The sequence below is a fragment of the Notechis scutatus genome, chromosome 1, assembly GCF_049901735.1.
Source record: "Notechis scutatus isolate UNSWTSFEM ecotype Mainland chromosome 1, rNotScu1.2, whole genome shotgun sequence".
Taxonomy (NCBI): domain Eukaryota; kingdom Metazoa; phylum Chordata; class Lepidosauria; order Squamata; family Elapidae; genus Notechis; species Notechis scutatus.
Genome location: NC_142009.1, coordinates 3168706 through 3187837, shown reverse-complemented (window position 1 = coordinate 3187837; position 19132 = coordinate 3168706). Strand labels below are relative to the sequence as shown.

The 19132-nt window shown below is 50.6% G+C and overlaps 1 protein-coding gene across 1 annotated transcript in view; it reads right to left on the bottom strand.

The window, feature by feature from the left end:
* Positions 1 to 294: 294 nt before the first annotated feature.
* SSH2 (slingshot protein phosphatase 2) overlaps positions 295 to 19132 on the bottom strand; it is an 89373-nt gene continuing 70535 nt past the window's right edge. Inside the window, 3 exon segments of the mRNA XM_087955741.1 lie at positions 295 to 7305; positions 7307 to 7978; positions 13208 to 14099. Coding sequence (XP_087811867.1) covers positions 6112 to 7305; positions 7307 to 7978; positions 13208 to 14099 — 2758 coding nt within the window. The 3' untranslated portion in view covers positions 295 to 6111.

Sequence of the window (19132 nt, the reverse complement as noted above, 5' to 3'; positions counted from 1 at the left end):
TCAAGCGATGAAGCTCCCACAACTTCCGAGGGCAACTTCTGTTCCATGCGTTGTATGGCTCTCCCTGTCTGAATTGCAATCACGGGACCGTGTGGGGATGCTACAAGTCGTAAGTGTGAGAAGTGGTCCCAAGGCACTTTTTTTTCAGTGCCGTGGTGACTTCGGTCACTAAGCGAACGGTTGTTAAGTCGAGGACTAGCTGTAAGGAAAGCCGGGAAGGTTTTGGAGACCTCCAAGTCGCCCCTCCCCCTTCTCTGCCCCGATCCCTGCCCCACGGACGACAAGAGCCTTCGATTTCTCAAAATAAAAATTTATTCAGTAACAAGAACATCGAGTCAGCCCCTTGGTCCAGGGGTGGGAGTTCACATTTAAAAACAGCTCAGCCTCCTTGTGTCCAGGCAGTCTACCTTAGAAGCCCCCTGGGAGAGACAGGGACCCCCATGGATGGCCGGGTGGGCGGAAGGCAGGATGGAAAGGAAAAAAAGGAAAAAGTGGGGGATGAACGTGGTTCCCCTCCCTTTCCCAGTACCCCACCCTGTGCCACGTGATTAGACGGAGAAACACCCCCCATTTTATATGTGGCCAGGATGCATCCTGCAAATCCCTACTCAGAGAAGACCCCCTCCCCGCCAGGGACCACAGCTTGCCCACCCACCCACCCAATTCCAAAAGACGGATGGCCCCCTCCTTGCCAATTGGCACTGTGCAGCCGAGCCGTGCCGGGGAGCCTTTGCAAAATTAATTTCTCCCTGGATGAGATGCGCCACGCACAAACCACCCGGATGAGAAAGACCCCTCCCCACCCACCACCCCCCAAAACATCGGTGGTGGTGGGCGGGGGAAAGGAAGCACAGCGGGAGTGAGGTGGAACATTTCCTTTCCTGCCCGTTGGGAAGGGGGTCATTTTTGGTCTGGATAGGGGTCGGAGTGGCCGTTGAGAATCAAGAAGAAGATGGACCCGGGGTTACAATTTCAGACACCTGGTTGTTTTTTTGTGGGGGGGGAGCGGCAAAGCCCCCGCTCACCCTCGGGTGGTGTGGAAAGGCTGAGAAGGCTCAGCTGTTGTTGAGCGGGAGGGCGACACACAACGGGGCTGCGGCGACCCAGCTGGCAACGCAGCACAAATGTCTCAAAGTGAAGTGTAGACTCTCAGCCTTTCTCAACCGAAGTCCCTTTAAGGGGTGTGGATTTCAACTCCCAGAATTCCCCCCAAGCCAGGGGAATTCTGGGAGTTGAAGTCCACGCCTCTTAAAGGGACCAAGGTTGAGAAACGCTGCTCCAACTCATCCGGTTCGCGCTTTCAGGACAGATCAGAGATGGGATTCAGCCGGTTCGAAGCGGTTCGAGCGAACTGGTTGCCTGTCCTATATTCCCTTTGTTTGAAGCCCGGCTGATAGGCGCGGCTGTTTTTACTCTGCAGTAGAAGCTAAGTTTTGGAGCTGTTTTCAAATGCACTGTGTGCTCAACGAACCGGTTGTTACGCCGGTTGAATCCCAACCCTGGTACAGATGGCGCTCACTTGACTGCCAGGGTCCCGTAAGCATCCATTCTGCCCCCCCCTCCCCCAATCCCGAGCTCTCTTGTGCAAGAACTACAACAGGGGTCTTCAAACTCGTCCGCTTTTAAGACTTGTGAACTTCAACGCCCAGAATTCCTCCTCCAGGCACATTAGCTCAGGAATTCTGGGAGTTGGAGTCCACAAGTCTTCAAGCGTCGCCAAGTTTGAAGGCCCCTTGCTCTACAAGACTGACAGTACAACGAAAAATTGAGGTTTCGGGGGGTGGCGGTAAACAAGGAAATGGGGACCGCTGGAGAGAGGGGATTTTTTTTCCCCCTCCCCAAATCTGCATACCTTCTGAATGCAAAGAGAGGAGCCAGGACAGAAGCCCAGAAGAAACAAAAAAGCCACCCCCCCCCCCAAAGAAAAAAAACACAACCAACCATGCTTCCGATCAGCATGACTTTTTCATCGATCGACGTAACGAAAGCTGCCAAGCGAGCCAGTAACAGAGCTTACCAAACGCGCAAAACTTTTCCAGACTTCTTGGTTTTTGATTGTGTGTGGGGGAGGGGGGAAGGGAATTGGAGGGGGGGGGGGGCTGTCTCCCCAAGACTGCAGACTTTGGATGCCTGGGAACTAGCAGAGTCTGGGTGTGTGTGTGTGTGCAACTGAAAGAGAACAGAGAGGAAGGAGGGTGGTCCCCTGCCCCAAAGAGAAACACCCCCTCCTCCAATGAGCTACAAGGCACACGTTTTGCTTTCAGAAGAGACCCTGATGATTTTAAGAAATGGAGGGGAATTGTTTGGGGGTCCCGCTGCCCTCTTCCCCCTCCCCAGGGATAGACCTACCCAATTCTCATTCTTGGGTAAAATACACCGAAATACCCCCCCCTGCGTGGTGCGATTTTTAAATGCACTGCCTGCAGGGAAGAAGAACATAAAATAATAACCCCCCAAAATCTTTGACAGGGAGAGATTCAGACATGAGGAGGGGGCTCCCTCGTTTGGCATCGGTGCGAGAAAAAAAAATGGGGAGCTGGTTGGATCTGATGGGGAGACCTCCCCCACCTGCTCCTCGAGATCCAGTCAATGCCTTCCTTCTTGAAGAAGGACGCAGAAAAAATCAAGTACTCATTCTTAAAGCAGTCCGGAAAAGTCTCCAGCACAACAAACCGATCGGAGAGGAATTTCTCGACCGGAGAAGAATTCCAGAATTCGTCTCCGCTCCAAGGAAGGGAAATTTCTCCAGGCAACGCTGGATATTTTTTGACCAACCCAAGAGCAATGAGGGACGATGGATGGTGCTGGTTTTTTTTTTTTTTTTGCATTTAAAGCCCTCCACCCCAGTGGTCAGCTGGGCTGGAGGTAACCGCTCAAAGGTCTAGGACGATTCGCTGCGGCCAACTTGCCACGAGACAAATTCCACGGGGGGGATTAACTCAACGCGAGGCGTGTTATCCGCCCCCTATTTCTCCGGCATTATTTTTGTCGATGTAATGTTGACGAAAGCGTGGCAGGGAGCGTGTATCGTGTTAATCCCCCTGTGGAATTGTCTCATGGCGAGTTGGTCGCGGCGAGACGGTCCTGCCAGGTTGTCCGTGGCGAGAAGGCCACAGCGAGTTGTCCCTTTGCAGCCACAGAGAAGCCCCCTCCTCACAATGGTGTATAGGCAACTAGCTGGGATTTGGGGGCGGGGAAAGGGGGTACTTCCTCCAAAACTAACTCTGGGCATCCCTTCTACACCCCCCCCCACCAAAAAAATCTCTACCTGGCCAAACTGAGCTACAACGATCTGCACATTATTCAAGTTAAGACTCAGGAGTCCGAGAGCTTGATGAGAAGGGGCCATGGACCCCGAAACCCTCCAACCTAGGGGTGCTCTCCTGAGCTGGGAAGTCGACGGAGCATTTCAAGTGCCCTGCTTAAACCTATCATAAGCCCCAAGAGACGAAGAGCTGGGCGCCCCTTTTCCCAGACAGTTTTGGGGTGCAATTCCCCCAGATGCTCCCTCTAATCTCTTTCTGGGCCTCCGGTTTTTTTTGGTCCTGAGCTGGTCCAAAGATTGGCAGAGCCCAGGAAGAGAATACAAAAATGCACGAGGCAGAAAATACAGATCTTCTGGAATCTTGCCCTTCTAAGAAAGAAAATGATACATTTTCAAATGAAAGGATAAGAGACCGACCGACTCTCCTCGCCCAAGTTTGTAAAAATCCAGCTTTTATTTTATTTTTCACTTCGGGCGGCGCTTAAGAAGGAGGAGTATTTCAGTGCATTAATACACTCCGCGCCACTGGAAATGTTACTGACACACACGTTAGAAAACCCTGATTTCCAGAAAAAAAAAGAAGAAAGGGGGGGGGAAATAAAAAGGAAAAGGAAAGGAAGGGACCACATCATACCCCCCACCTGTCCACGAAGAACCCCAGGGACGGCGAGGCTCTTTGGAAGGAACTGACACGAGAACAGATAACGCAAGGGGGTCAATGAAAAGGCGAAAGAAAAAAAAGGACATTAAAAAATAAAAAATAAAAGACACACCTCGCATGCGTTTTGGCACCAGTTGGCAAAACAAAACCAACAACCCCTACTTTTCAAATATCTTTTCTTTTTGTAAAACAAACAAAAAAAAAAAAAAATAGCCAAAGCAGTCAGCAACGATCCGAGAGAGAAGGGAAGTTAAAACACAGTTTTGTCCAAATGCCAAAGGGTTGTGCAAATAACGGGAGACAATTTGGTTAAATTGGGGTGGGGGACAACACGGGTTTTCCAGTTTACAGAAGAGATGTCAGAGCAAATGGGGGAGGGGAGGCAGGACAAAATCTTCTCCCCCCAGGGGTATGTTTATAACAAGTCCTATTATGTACAGAAACCACAAACACGCAAACACACACAATATTTTTTTCTCTCTCTTCTCCCCTTATCCCCACCAGTTTTGGTGACACGAAGCTGGGAGAAGAGGAACAAGACGAGAGGGGTGGATGGACCCCTTACCCTAATTCATTCATTTCTGGACTCTTTTATTGAAGTAGCTTGACCGGGAGTTGGGGAGGGAGGGGGTCGCTCCTTGCTCTCCCCCGTAAGAGCTTTGCACAGTGGAGAGAAAGGAAAATAGGCATGGCCAGCGAGTTTTTGAGAAGGCCCACTGTTTTTATTCAAGTAACCGGAAAGTCGGCTCCCTTTTTTTTCAACACCTGCCTTAAAAGAACACCCGTTTCCGGAAAAAAATAATAATTTTTTTTTAAAAAATGCCAATTTTTAATCCCCCTTTTTTTGCCGCTCATAAAGGGGATGTTTCCAGTCAGGGGGTTAAGCAGTGATGGGCTGCAACCAGTTTTAACCCCCGGAGTATTCAATACACAGCAAATTTGAAACCTCTCCAACTCACCTACTAGCCTTCCCCGGTGAGTAGAACAGCTGAGGCGCGGTAATCCAATTTGCCGCGCAAATCAGCCAAGCTGCACAAGAAGGAAAAATGTAAGACAGGATAGGGAAGGGGGCCAACTGATCGTGGTTCGTACCGGTTCGCTCGAACCGGTGCAAACCGGCAGCGGCCCAACCCTGGAGTTTAAGAGAGGTGTTCTTGAATAATACTCGCACACGGACATGCGCTGCGTTCCCTGTCCTAAGACGGTGGGGTCAAAGGTCCTGAACGCCCACTGTATTGTAAAGACCTTGGGTGGGTGGCCACACAGGGGAGAGGCGCTTCCCTGCCAGCCGCAAAGATGGGCAGATGTTTCAAAGAGGAGGGGTATCAAGGCTGGGTGGCTGGGTGGAGGAGGAGGGGAGAAAATTGGGGACAAGGCTCGGATGGTTGACCTCTCCAAACCACCACCCCTGTGGGGGTTTGCACAGCCCCTACTCAAATGCATCAGTACGGCCCTTTTGGGGGTGTCTACACAGGGTGGGCAATTCAGTGGCATTGCATGCACAATATTGTCCTGAGGTGCGCGCGACAATATTGTGGCTTCTACGTCTGAGGGGCGAGAGCAGAGAGAAGGATAAACTTCACAGAGCGTCGGATCCAGGGGTTCAACCCAGAGGTGAAACTTGGGGGGGCTTCATTGTGAGCCTCACCCCCACCCCGATTAGCAGGTTGTAGGGTTTTGCACCCCCAACCCTAACAACGGCCTGACTCTGATGGCGAAAAACTAAAACCAACGGCCTCTTGTTTTGCAAAGAAAGGGTGTTCTTTTAAGACAACGCTGGAAAAAAAAAATAGAGGTAAAATCTTTTCATAGAAAAAGAAAAGCCACCAAATGAAGAACAAAGAACGAAATAAAACAACACAGACAAAAAAAAAAGAAACGCCACGCGGTCGTCTCGCAGTCACTCAGCGGATGGAGGTTGGTTTTGTTTTTTTTTTTTTTTTTTTTGTTAAACTTGAATTTCAGCCGCCTCGAAAATGTACATGCAAAAACCGGAGGAACCGTACAAATAAAAGAACATAGATAGATATATATATATATATATAAAAACAACAACAACCTAACTAATAAAGTGCATGTTTTGGTATATATTACATCTGCGAGGGATTGTGAAAAATTTGAAGGGGGGAGGAGGAGGAGGAGGAGGAGAAGGGGGAAGAGAAGGGAGGGGAAATGGAGGCAGGGATCACATCGTATTATAGACGGGGTTGGTGGTTCGTTTCCGCTCGTTGGATTTTTTTAACCTCCTGGGCAGCCGAGTTCTGGTGGGGGGATTTCGAGTGAGGGCGGCCGGCTGCCTCGGGCCGTGGGCCCAAGTCCACGTTCCTTCCGTGGGCCCGCAGGTCGGGGTGAAGTCTTGGGCAAACTGAGCCAGGGGCCGTTCTACCGGCCGGCTCAGGGCCAGGCATTCCCACAGCTTGACCGGTGCCACCAAATGCCTAGTGGGTTCAGGAGACAGGGGGGTCAGGGAGGAGATGGCCGGATCCGGCATGGAGATCTGGAGCGATTCCGGCGAGACGGTTCTGGCGACGGTGGGAAGGCAGCAGCATCCGCGGGGCAAGTTGTCCTTCAGTGAGCCCAGACAGTCCAGTTTGGCCAAAGACGCCGAGCGTTTCATTTGCGAGGGCGCGGTGAGTCCGGCTTGCCGCAGACGGGATTCCAGTTCTTTTGCCAGCTGCTTGACCAGGCCTGTCCCCTGGCCGTTGTCTTTGGCGCAGCCGTCGCAGCTGGAACGGCGAGGGAGAGAGCAGCGAAGAGGACGGGATGAAGGGACGTCCTGAGGATTTTGTTCCAGATCGGGGGTCCAGTATGTCCAGGGCAGGAAGCCCCTTCCCCTCTCCTCCAGGGAGAAGTGCCCGTTTCCAGCGTAGCCCCCCGAGGGAGCCGGTTCAGGATCGGTGCTTGTGCTGTCCTGAGTGACCCCGTCCAGGCCGAGACGGTGCTGGCGATGTGAACAGGGTGGAGGGGAGCGTCTCGCCTGGTTGGCCAAAGAAGAGGGGACTTCAGGGTTGGATGGTACCCCCGTTTCCCCCTCATCCTTGTCCATCTCTTTCGGGCTTCCCCAAGAGAAGAGGGCTCCGCTGAAGGGATCGCCTGCCTGTATTGGTGTCCTGGACAAAACCGGGCTGCATCCAGGAGTCTCCGAGCAGAAAGCGGTGTTGCAGTTTTCATCCAAGGTTTTCTCCGGGTTCCGGGTGGTGACAGCCTTCTTCTCCCCCTCCATGCCAGGCAAGGCAGGCGTGTATTCAATGATCTCGATTCTCTTGGGGAGAGGGCTGAGCAGAGGAGGTCCCTCATCACCCTCCATCCAAAGCACCATCCGGTGTTCGCGAGCCACGCCTGGCACCTCCGCAGGGACTTCCGGTGGACGGGAAGGTACTGGATGACGGCGGATCGGAGACAGTCCGCGGTTCGGAGACGGTTCCCGTCTCAGAGCTGCTGTTGCTGCCCGTTTTTGAGATCTCCTTACTTTTCGAGAGCTGGGTTGGCTCGTGGATCGGATCGTCATTCCTACCCCTTGCACCCGGATCGGACTCGTTCCGGGAATTCTTCCGGACAGGGAAAAAGACGACCGGGGAAGTGTGCTGCAAATCTTGTTGCTCCTGCCGTAGACGCTCTTCAAACTCCAGAGTGGCCCGTCGGACAGAACCGGGACACCATTTGGGCCCAGGGAGGACTCGGATTTCTGCGGGGTCTTCGGCTGAGCCCCTTCCTTCCGTGTCTGGCTTAGAGGCAGGCACTGGGGGCAGCGAAGACCCTTCGGCTTCTGGTTTTAACGGCTCTCGAGCAGCTTCTTTCGGGATTGGTCCAGCCACATCTGCTGCCTCCTCAGCCTTTCCGTGCTTGTTGTCCCAAGGGCAGGTTGCCTCGGCTGGAGTCTCGTGGAGGGGGGTCTTCTTGGGCGTTGGGAGTGGATTGTTGGTGGTCTCTGCTTTGGCTGGTCCCTGGGATCCCCCCTGATGGATGGACTCGATCTCCGTGATGATCTCTTTGACTGAGACAATGGGGGAATGGGAGCGGATAAGGCCCACGGGAGGCTCCGGTTCCGAGAGCTGAAAAAAAAAAAAAAAAAGAGGAAGAAATGGGAAGATTAATTAATGATCTGAAAAATGTTTCCACGTCAAATCAGGCCACTGTCAGGGCTCCGATAAATCCACCCTCATTCGAATAATCTCTCAGAGTTAAAAAAAATTGACTTATTAGGAGTGACCATATCAGCGTTACCTGAGTGCAGCCGACTCTAAGACCCATCATTCATTTCCCCTTTGACCCTGGTCTTCCCCCCACCCCCTGGATGTATATTCTCCAATGGGACACATCAATAGCCAAGAGTCATCAATCATGCTCTCCAGTAGTAATCTTGTGCACCAACAGCTTCGGCTGCCTAGCAATTATCTGAAGCATTTAAGGAATGCACTGCATCCCTCACTCCCTTTCTGCTGGCAACTAAAAAGATCAAAGAAGTATTTTTTAGTTGACAGCCAAATTACATACCAGTAGTCCTTGTCTTACGACCATTTGTTTAGTGACCACTCAAAGCTACAATGGCACTGAAAAAAGGGACTTACGACCATTTTCCCACACTTACGACAATTCAGCCCCCACCCACCCAGGGTCACCTGAATCAAAATTCAGATGCTTGAAAATTTTATGATTCAGATGCTTGAAAATTTTATGACTCATATTTATGACGGTTGTGTTGCTCCGGGGTTACGCCGTCCCCTTTTGTGACCTTCCGACAAACTACATCAGTGGGGAAGATGGGTTCACTTAACAACCAGGTGACTAACTTAACAATTGCAGTGATTCACTTAACAATGGTGGCCAAAAAAAGTTGTAAAATTCACACTATGTTTCACTTAGCAACAGAAATTGTGGGCTCCATTGTGGTCGTAAGTCGAGGACTACCTGTGTTTATGATGGTGGTGTTGTGCCGGGGTTATGTGATCGCGTTTTATGATCCTCTGATGAGCAAAGTTAATGAATTCACTTAACAACCACGTTATACTAACTGAACAATTGTGGCCATAACTCGAGGAGTTCACTGTGGTTCAAAAATTTGACTTTTCAAACCTACAATGGACTTTCTACGTATGACCAGTCTCCACAGTTAGGATCAGGCTGGCTTTTATTCTGATGGTTGTTAAGGAAACATTGCAGTTTTGTCAAAAGCGGGAAATAAATGTCGCTTTTCCTGCAAAATCATAATAAACATTTGGCCTCATCACCGTTTCAGGACCCTGCAAATGTTGGGCACCGGGCTGGGCTGCGGGGGGGGGGGGGGGGGGGGGGGGGGGGGGGGGGGGGGGGGGTCAGTAATAAATTGGCCGCCCTCTCCTTTGCCTTTCCTCCGGGGGACCCTGCAAATGTTGGGCAATTTGAATTACTATTGGGGCCGGTTAACCGAGCACCCCAATGGGCGAAGTGATGTAAATGGAAGCAAAAAGGGAAACTTAATTTTCTGTTTTTCTTTCTTTTCTTGGTGTATACGTGAAGTAGAAAATGTAATGGATTATATAAAGGATATGAGAAAATAGAAAACATGATAAATTCGAAGGGATTATAATGGAATGTAAAGTCTCTATCATGAGAGTATTTTATTATTAAAAGTAGGAGAATGGGAATTTATTAAAATGATATAGGTAAAGTTTGGCTAAGTGGAAATAAAGAAAAAAATATGAAATGGTTATATGAACATCTCTGGAATAAATAGATATATTGTAGATTGGGGGATATACTATGCGGATCCTAAATATATTAGTTTTACTTTACTCTTTTTTGACGGTTTATTACATATCGGTCTTGAGAAAATTAATGAAGATAATAATTTATAACGTAAAATAGGTGGTAAGCTGAAAATGGAAATAATAGGGGATAACGAATTGAAAATATATGTGAGGATGATATGATCTTGATATCGAATTAATGAACTGAAATAGGAAACAAACAATTCTTTAAAGATTAGTGGAATGGATAAGGATTTGATGTGATATTAAATACGAAAGTTGAAAATGTAATTATGACAATGTATAAGTGTTGTAATCTGGAATCACGCTGCTCGCGTGGAGAGATGGGTAAAAAATAAGGATCAAAAACTTTCATTTTTTTAAAAAAAGAAGTGATATAACCATGAGGGGTTGTTGTGGTTCGCCGGCAGCAGGTGCGGATGGCTGAGGTCTCGGAGAGCGAGGACCGAGATGAGGAGCCCGCGTGTGATGCAGGGATGGGGCCAGGACCATCAGGGAGCGGAAGGCTGCCTTCGGAGGTTGTGGAGGCTGGCAGCAGCGAGGAAGAGGCCCCCGAGGAGCCTGTGCCCAGGGTGCATGCACACAGGGCTGCTCGAAGGGAAGAGCAGCTGCAGCAGCACGGGCGACTCGGGATTAAGGCTGCGAGGTGATGGCCCCTCCCTCAAGAGATAAAAGACAGCTGAGAAACCGGAGTTCTTTGCAGGAAGCAAAGACGTTTTTGCACTCGAGCCTTGTGGACGTTCGGAGTATCTTGGTTGGTGTTTGGAGACACTTTGATTTATTGTTTAGGAACTTTATCTGGTGTTCTTGGCAGCCTTGCAAAAACTTGGCCAGGCTTATTGGATCTAATTAGTTGGAAGCAACCTTTTTTTCTCTGAAGAAACGGGATTCGTAAATGAAACAGTCAAAGGTTGTGCTGATACCTTGGAACCAGGCTTGGGTCGGAACAGGGGAGGGGAAGTGACACTGTTGGAACTTCAAATCTGGGTCATAAGTACAGGTAGTCCTGGACTTACAGTGGTTCACTTAGCAACCATTCAAAGTTATAATGGCACTGAAAAAAGGGACTTAAGGACCGTTTTTTAGACTTACGACCATTGTAGCCATTCCTCAACGGTCACGTAAATTTATATTCGAATGCTCAACGACTGACTCATGTTTATGACAGCCGCGGTCTCTCAGGGGTCACAGGGTCCCCTTTTGCGACCTTCTCGACAAGCAAAACCCATGGGGAAAACCAGATTCACTTAATGACCGTCTGGCTCATTTAACAACTGCAAGGATTGGCGTTAACAAAGGTGGCAAGGGAGATCATACAATAGGGCAAAACTCACGGAACAAGCGTCTCGCTTAGCAGCGTAAATTTTGGGCTCAATGGTGGTCATAAGTCGAGGACTACCTATATCTCCCCGAGTAGTTCTATCAGAAATTTGGACAGTCGCTAAGTGAGCCGTCATTAAGTCGGGTAATATGATGTACAATGGCAAAGTACAGTTAATATGACCAAGAGTCAGTTTCCTTCCTGGCTTGGCGGTCTAGCAAGGAGGGAGGGAGGGTGGGAGGGCTCCGAGATGGGGTTGCATCCCCCCCAATGGAGCAAGTTGGCCATCTCGATCCGTGGCTACTCCTTGACCAGCAGAGGGCGCCAGGAGCCAAGGGAACTGGGGGACCTGGTTGCCTGTCTGGCCCACCCTGGAGAAGAGGCCTTGTGTCGACCCCCCCAAAAAAGTTCTGCTGAGGGGGGTGGGTCAGGAAAGGGACCCTTATTCTGGGGGGGACGTTGTAATTTGTGAGGATGCCAACCAGCAGGAGGAAGAGGAGAAGTTGGTGCTGGGGTCCTCTGGCATAATGGGGGAAGGATGGAAGTCAGGGATAATTTTCTTTCTTTCTTTCTTTCTTTCTTTCTTTCTTTCTTTCTTTCTTTCTTTCTTTCTTTCTTTCTTTCTTTCTTTCTTTCTTTCTTTCTTTCTTTCTTTCTTTCTTTCTTTCTTTCTTTCTTTCTTTCTTTTCTTTCCTTCCTTCCTTCCTTCTTTATTGATCGATCATCTATCTATCTATCTATCTATCTATCTATCTATCTATCATCTATTTATCTATCTATCTATCTATCTATCTATCTATCTATCTATCTATCTATCTATCATCTATCTATTTATCTATCTATCATATATTTATCGATTTATCCCTTATCTATCTATCTATCTATCTATCTATCTATCTATCTATCTATCATCTATCTATTAATCTATCATTTCTTTCTTTCTTTCTTTCTTTCTTTCTTTCTTTCTTTCTTTCTTTCTTTCTTTCTTTCTTCTTTCTTTCTTTCTTTTTCTTTCTTTCTTTCTCTCTCTATCTCAACTATCATCTATCTATCTATCTATCTATCTATCTATCTATCTATCTATCTATCATCTATTTGTCTATATCTATCTATCATCTATCTATCATCTATCTATCGATTTATCGATTTATCTATTTATCTATCTATCTATCATCTATCTATTAATCTATCATCTTTCTTTTTCTTTCTTTCTTTCTTTCTTTCTTTCTTTCTTTCTTTCTTTCTTTCTTTCTTTCTTTCTTTCTTTCTTTCTCTATCTCAACTATCATCTATCTATCTATCTATCTATCTATCTATCTATCATCTATCTATCTATCTATCTATCTATCTATCTATCTATCTATCTATCTATCTTACATCCATCCATCCATCCATCCATCCACATCTATCTATCTATCTATCTATCTATCTATCTATCTATCTATCTATCTATCTATCTATCTATCTATCTATCTATCTATCTTTTATTACATCCATCCATCCATCCATCCATCCATCTATCTATCTATCTATCTATCTATCTATCTATCTATCTATCTATCTATCTATCATCTATCTATCTATCTATCTATCTATCTATCTATCTATCTATCTATCTATCTATCTATCTACCTACCTACCTATCTACCTCCTACTGGTCTGTCTATATCTATGATGTATCAATCTATCTTTCATCTGTCAATCCATCCATCCATCCACTATCTATCTCTCTTCAATCTCTCATCTCTTTCTCTTACTCACACACATCTATCTGTCTGTCCGTCTTTCTCTCTCTCTCCGCAATCTCTCTCCAGGGGAGTGTGTGTGTGTGTGTGTGGGTGTGTGTGTTTCCATCTCCCCTCCAGGGGGAGGATATTCCACAGGGTGGGGGCAACGAGAGAGAAGGCTGCCTTCCTGGACCCCAGAGTTTCTATTTCTAATGTTCTCCCCCCGCCCTCCTTTAAAACAGGGGTCTCCAACCCTTGGCAAACTTTAAGACTTGTGGCCTTCAACTCCCAGAATTCCCCAGCCCAACTTTTAAGACTTCCACTCCCAGAATTCTCCAGTCAGCCATGCCGGCTGGGGAATTCTGGGAGTTGAAGTCCACAAGTCTTAAAAGTGACCCAGGGTTGGAGTCGTCTGCTTTGGAAGGTCCCAGGAGTGATGCGGGGAGGGGGTGGTCACCCCGACGCCCTCCCCTTCGCCTTAGATACCTTCAGCTGCTCCTCCTCCAGAGAGGAGGACTCCGAGACCTGCGGGGAGCTGCCGGCAGAGGCGCTTCGCTGGGCCTGCTCAGCGGTATCCAGCAGCTCCAAGCCGGAGGCCCAGGGCGGCCCGTTCCGCCCGTTGCCCGGCTCTTCCGCCCTGGACGACGCCCGTGGCCTCTTCTCCTGCGAGAGCTCCACAAACTTCTCCAAAGCGCTGAAGAAGTCGATCCGATCTGCGCCGAAGTCTCCGGCCGTGGCTTCTTCTTCCTCCTCCTCCTCCTCCTCCTCCTCTTCCTCTTCTTCTTCTTCTTCTTCTTCCTCCTCCGGCTGAGAAAGATTGGCGGGTGGGCTGGGCGTGTCTCGCAAGCAGGACTCCAGCTCTTCCATGGGCACCAGGTGGACGTTCCCGTCGCCGGGCTTGAGGGCGTCGTCCTCCAAATCGTCCACTGCCAAATCCGAGAACCCCCCGGCCGCTCTCAAGGTGCCCCCTTGCAGCGGTGAGGCCTCGGAGGGGTTGCAGTTGTCGAGGGGCAGCTCCGGCTCCCCCGGACAGCAGCCGGAGGGGCAGCCGTTGAGGTTGTTCAAATTCAGCTGGTCTTCCCTCTGCTCCGCGTCGAAGTCCCGGGGCGCAATTTGCAGCTGGATGACTTTCTCTTTGCCCGCAAGGTTCGCCAAAGGGCCGGGGCCCAAGTGGCACAGCAAGGATCCGTGGGGGCCGGCAGCCATCCCCGAGGGCATCGCCGCGAGGCTGCCGGAGGACTTGCTGTCGGAGATGCGGTCGGCCGAGGTGGTGATTTCCTTCTTGCTGACCTCCATGCCCGACTTGCCGATGGGCTCGTGGTGGTCCGAGAGGTCGCTGTCGGAGTGCGAGCGCCAGAGCTTGTTGTGGCGTTGTTTGCTGTGGAGGGAGAGAGAGAGAGAGAGAGAAGGAGAGAGAGAGAGAGAGAGAGAGAGAGAGAGAGAGAGAGAGGGAGGGAGAGAGAGAGGGAGGGAGGGAGGGAGAGAGAGGAGGGAGATAGAGGGAGGGAGAGAGAGGAGGGAGAGAGAGAGGAGAGGGAGGGAGAGAGAGGGAGAGAGAAGGAGGGAGGGAGGGAGAGAGAAGGAGGGAGATAGAGGGAGGGAGAGAGAGAGAGGGAGAGGGAGGGAGGGAGGGAGGAGGGAGGAGAGAAGAGGGAGGGAGGGAGAGAGAGGAGGGAGAGGGAGGGAGAGAGAGGAGGAGGGAGGGAGAGAGAGAGGAGGGAGGGAGGGAGGGAGAGGAGAGGGAGGGAGAGAGGAGAGAGGAGGGAGGGAGGGAGAGAGAGAGGGAGGAGGAGGGAGAGAGAGAGAGAGAGGGAGGGAGAGAGAGGAGGAGGGAGAGAGAGAAGGAGGGAGGGAGGGAGAGAGGAGGAGGGAGATAGAGGGAGGGAAGAGAGAGAGAAGGAGGGAGAGAGAGGGAGGGAGAGAGAGAGGAGGGGAGAGAGAGAGAGGGAGGGAGATAGAGGGAGGAGAGAGGGGGAGGGAGAGAGAGGAGGAGGGAGAGAGAGAGAGGGAGGGAGAGAGGGAGGGAGGGAGGGAGGAGAGAGGAGAGAGAGGAGGGGAGGGAGGGAGAGGGAGAGGGAGAGAGAGAGGAGGGAGGGAGGGGTAGGTAGAGGGAGGGAGGGAGAGAGGGAGAATGGTAGGAAGAGAGAGGGGGAGAGAGAGATGGAGGGAGGGGAGAGGGAGGGAGGAAAGAGAAAGGGAGGGAGAGACGGAGAGAGAGGGACAGAGATGTAGGGAGGGAGAGGGAAGGAGAGATAGAGGGGGAAGGGGAAAGGGGAAAGGGAGAGAAGGAGGGGGAGGGATGGGGAAAGGGAGAGAGACAGAAAGGGAGAGGGAGGGAGGGACAGAGAGGGACAGAGAGGGAGAGATAGAGGGGGAAGGGGGAAGGGAGAGAGGGAGGGGGAGGGACAGGAAAGGGAGAGGGAGACGGGGAGAAAAGTAGGGAGAGAGAGGAGAGGGAGAAGAGGGAGGGAAGGACAGAGAGGGACAGAGATGGAGGGAGGGAGAGGGAGATAGACGGAGGGAAGGGGAAAGGGAGAGAGAGGGAGAAAGAAATGTATTTAGTTTATAATCCTCAATTTAGAGTCATTTATTTAGGGAGTGTTTGAAGTTACAACCGCACTCCAACAAATGACTTAGGACCACGATTCCCACGGGCGACTCCTGCAGCAGCCACACAGTCCCACCATCCAAAATGCGGACATTTGGCAACGAGCATAGACAGCTAGTCCTTGACTTACGACAATCCATTCAGCGACCATTCAACGTTAGAATGGAACTGAACAAAGGGACTGATGGCTGTTTTTCACACCCAACACAGCATCTCCCTGGTCACGTGATCAAAATTTGGACGCTTGGCAATGGACTCACATTTATGACGGTCGCATCGTCAAGGGGGGAAGCCAAATTCACTTAGCAACCAGGTGACTCACTTAACAACTGCAGGGATTCACTTAACAACGGCAGGAAAAAAGTTGTAAAATTCACTTCACACACGTTTCACTTAGCAACAGAAAATTTGGGGCTCCATTTTGGCCATAAAGTCGAGGACTACCTGTACTTAGGATGCTAGCAGTGTCCTGGGGCTAGGTGATCGTGTTTTACGACCCTCTGAGGAGCAATGCGATTCACTTAATCACCTGTGCGACTGAATGACCGCAGGGAGTCGCTTAGCGACGGTGGTGAGAAAGACTGCAGGAGGGGACAACACTCACTTAACAGCTGCCTCGCTTATCGGCCAGAAATCTGGGGCTCAATTCCAGTCATTCGTCGAGGGCTCCCCGTAGTCCAGTGGTCGCCAAGCGGTGGGCCAGGGACCACCGGTGGTCCGTGAGGAAATGTTGGTGGTCCGCAGAGAAATATCCCCCCCAAAGCAATTAATCCAGGTTGTGCGGGAACACAAGGCTGCGCCGCGCACATGGCCCACGAGAACACAAGGCTTGCGTCGCTTGCACTGTGAACAACATGAGGTAGTGAAGGGAGGGGGGAAAGGGCGGAGGGGGGGAAAGGATGGACGGGGTGGGGGGGAACTTGCCCCACTCGCCCACCCCATGTGCCTGGCCTGGCCACCGGGCTGCTTCTTTCCGCTTCTTTCTTCTTCTGCTTTTGGCGCACGCAAGGAAAGCAGCCAAAGTCTTTCTTTCTCTCCCCCAAACTCCGCCAGAAACGAGTCTTTGGGATCCTGCAAGGCCTCCTGCTCCAAGAGGCTGCGCCAGCAAAGACTCATTTCTGGCAGAAGTTTGGGGAGAGAAAAAAAGACTTCTGCGGCTCCTGCTGCTTTCCTTGCATGAAGCCCAAAGTCTCTCTCTCTTTCCCTGAGAATGGAGCTGGAGACAGTATCCTGCGATCCCAAATAAAGAACGATCGATCGGTAGGAAAACAGGGTGGGGGATTTCCCTGCGACTTTTTTTGGGGGGATTTTCCCAGGGTCTCTGGTCCGCGGGATTTAAAATGACGAGTTGGGTGGTCCCTGAGGTCCAAAAGGTTGGCGACCCCTGCCGGGGCGCCGGCGGGACCGGAGAAACATTACGCAAGACTTTTTTTTGGACCCCTTGAGCAAGGAGAGGTGAAGGAGAAAAAACACAACGGACGCTGATCCGGTCAGGATCAACATCCGAAAGCCCCGAGAGATCAGGTTGCCTGGGGGTATTGGAGACTCAAGAGGGTGTTTGTCCCTTTAGTTGGGCACCCGATCCCGGTCACACGCTCCGGCCATTGGTCAGCTGCCAGTGGCATGTTTGCCCATCTGTTTTCAGGAACAAACGGGGCCAGCTTTCCGGAAATGGAAGGCAAAACATGCCACGTAATTCTCCTGCGGCCACCAGCGCTGACCAGGTGAAGGGTCAGTTAAGTCAGCAGGGCCCTTTGGCTGTCCAAAGGTGCTTTTTTTCCTTCAAGAGGCAACTGGACTTTCAGGTTTTCTTTGGAGACATTTCACTTCTCATCCCAGAAGCTTCTTCAACTCTGACTGAAAGGTGGGGAAAGGAAGGATTTATACTCCTTGCAGGCAACTGGTCAAAAGGAGACCTATAGACTGGGTGAAACCAGGCTCAATAGCAGGAACTGGGAGGGGGATCTCGGAGTCTTAGTGGACAACCAGCTAAATAGGAGCCAATGTTGTGCAGCAGCAGCCAAAAAAGCCAATGCAATCCTAAGTTGCATTAACAGAGGGATACAATTGAGATCAAGGGAGGTACTAATACCACTCTATAAAGCCTTAGTAAGACCACACCTAGAGTCCTGCATCCAGTTTTGGTCACCACACTATAAAAAAGATGTTGAGACTCTAGAAAAAGTACAGAGAAGAGCAACCAGGATGAGGAGGGGACTGGAGGCTAAAACATACAATGAATGGTTGCAGGAACTGGGCCTGGCTAGTCCAGGGAAGAGAAGGACCAGGGGAGACAGGAGAGCAGTCTTCCAATATTTGAGGGGCTGCCACAGAGAGGAGGAGGAAGGGGGTCAAGCTATTCTCCAAAGCACCTGAAGGCCAGACAAGAAACAATGGATGGAAACTGATCCAGGAGGGATTCATAAGGAGAAACTTTCTGACAGTGAGAACAATCAACCCACGGAACAGAAGTTGCCTTCAGAAGTTGTGGGAGCTTCATCCCTGGAGGCTTTCAAGAAGAGACTGGACTGCCCTCTGTCGGAAATGGTGTAGGGTCTCCCTGCTTGGGCAGGGGGTTGGACTAGATGATCTCCAAGGTCCCTTTCCAACTCTGTTAATAGCATTCTTCCTGTATTTGAGGGGCTGCCCCAGAGAGGAGGAAGGGGGGTCAAGCTATTCTCCAAGGCACCCGAAGGCCAGAGAAGGAAGAATGGATGGAAATTGAACCAGGAGAGATTCAACCTGGAAATAAGGAGGAATTTTCTGACAGGGAGAACCATCAAACCCATGGAACAGAAGTTGCCTTGGGAAGTTGTGAATGCTCCAACACTGGAACTTTTAAAGAAGTGGTTGATAACCACCCACCCCCTTTTGTCTGAACTGGTGTAGACTCTCTTGCTTGGGCAGCGGGGTGGACTGGAAGGCCTTTAAGGTGCCCTCCTATTCTGTATTCTGAAAGGTGCTTTCTCTTGTCCTCCTTCACAACGGCCCCACTGAGCCAGTCTGTCTCTTGCCCGTTTCAAATCCCTTCCCCCCTCGGTCTCGTTTTCTGGCCAGTTGTTGCTTCCAAACACACTTTCGGAAACCCCCCTGATATTCGAGACCTTCCAGAGGTCATCTGGCATCCACGTGGCTGCAATCGGGGGGGATTTTGTGTCACTGAAAACACAAAACAGGTTGCCCAAGAGGGCTGGTGCCCGTTACAAACACAAGCCTGTGGGGGGTTTGCATGAGGAATAGCAGAACAACAGAATAACATTAGGGAAGGGACCTTGGAGGTCCTCTAGTCCAACCCCCTGCTTGAGAGGATTACCCTGTAAGTTCCTCTAGTTACGACAATTGAGCCCCAACGTTCTGCTGCTAAGCGAGACAGCTCTTACGTGGCCTTCGCCTCCTTTTACGGCCTTTCTTGTCATCGTCGTTAAGAGAATCATTTGCAGCTGTTCAGTTAGTAACCTGGCTGTTAAGTGAATCTGGCCTCCCCATCGGCTGGTCAGAAGGGTCGCCAAAGGGGGATCCCGGGTGGGTGTAACCGTCATAAATGTGAATCAGTTGCCAGGACCAGGGGGGTTACAAGCAGGTCCTCAACTTATGACCGCAAGGGAGGCCCCAATTTCCCCTGGCTGAGTGAGACAGTCGATAAGCCGGCTTCGCTCCATTTTACGGCCTTCCTGCCCGCCGCTCTTAAGTGAATCCCCCGCAGCTGTGACGTCCGTAGCCCGGCCGTTAAATAAATCTCGGCTTCCCCCCCGTGGGTTTTTGGCTGGTCAGAAGGTCGCCAAAGGGGATCCCGGGGGGGGGGG